General features: G+C 55.5%; 1 protein-coding gene across 1 annotated transcript; it reads right to left on the bottom strand.

The window, feature by feature from the left end:
• Nucleotides 1–400: 400 nt before the first annotated feature.
• Nucleotides 401–964, bottom strand: GGTG_14422 (hypothetical protein; the record flags this gene model as incomplete). Its single annotated transcript, XM_009232347.1, has 1 exon — nucleotides 401–964. One exon carries the CDS (start codon nucleotides 962–964, stop codon nucleotides 401–403), a length of 564 nt encoding a protein of 187 aa, XP_009230611.1.
• Between the last annotated feature and the right edge of the window lie 43 nt (nucleotides 965–1,007).

Genomic DNA, 1,007 nt, shown 5'->3' with positions numbered 1-1,007 from the left:
AGCGACCTTTAAGAGTCACCACAACCTTGGCCGAGAAAGAACGCTGCAAGAAAATGCTAGATATGCACCAGCGCCATAAGTCCAAAGCCCCAGACAAAAAGACGATAAAGAAGAAGACCCCAGATTTAACGACACGATTACCATAAGAACAAGAACTCCAAACAAATAGAGAGGGGAAACGTCCATGTTTCCTTTTCGGCCCCTTTTCCTGCCGCCCCGTAAACCATGTGCCCCGTCGCAATATTGCCAAGGGGTATATCGATAATGTACCAGAGAAGTAGATGTGTGTGTGTATTTGTGGAGGGTGGAGAAGAAGGGAAAAGCCCAAAAGAAACGTGATTAGATGAAGATGCGGGCTTTGCATGCTTGCTGAAACGTGGAGCGGCACCTCCCTCAGCCCTCAAGTGAGGTCGGTGAGAAGCGGATGCAAAGCGCGGACGTCCGGATACATGCTGCTAGTAAATGTCGCCCTGGCTGGCTTGCTCTTGCTCCGCCGGCTCGGTGCCGCTTTGGCCTTGCAGTCACCGTCACTGCCCGAATCGTCGTTGACGTCGTTGACGTCGTCATTCCGGTCCGGGACTGGCTTCCAGGATCCATCCGCCGAGACACGGATGCTGCGCGCGTTAAGCCGGCCTGTGGACTCGAGCTCCTTGCGCACCCCGAGCAGGAACCCGTCCACCACAAGGCTGCATGGACGAGCGTCCCCGAAACAGCTTTTAATGGGACACCGCCATCTGTCCACGAGCGTCGGCTCGAAAATGCGCCAGCGGCACGTCGCCTCGCATACGTCTGCCTGGTGCGAGATGCATTTGCGAGATTGAGGTTTGCGCTCGCGCGTCTCGAGCCAGTTACTCAAGTCGAAGCATTCCAGGTGGGTGCATGTGGCACCTCGGACTGGCGTCTCGAACATAATGGCCGAGAACGGATCCGCAAGATCGATCGGCAGCTCCTCGGTCACCACCATGATGCTGTCGTCGTCGTCGTCATTGTTCACACTAATTCGCTTC

The sequence above is a fragment of the Gaeumannomyces tritici genome (assembly GCF_000145635.1).
Source record: "Gaeumannomyces tritici R3-111a-1 unplaced genomic scaffold supercont2.399, whole genome shotgun sequence".
In the NCBI taxonomy this organism is placed as follows: Eukaryota; Fungi; Ascomycota; class Sordariomycetes; order Magnaporthales; family Magnaporthaceae; genus Gaeumannomyces; species Gaeumannomyces tritici.
The sequence above is the reverse complement of the archived record's forward strand: the minus strand, read 5'-3'. Positions and strand labels throughout refer to the sequence as shown.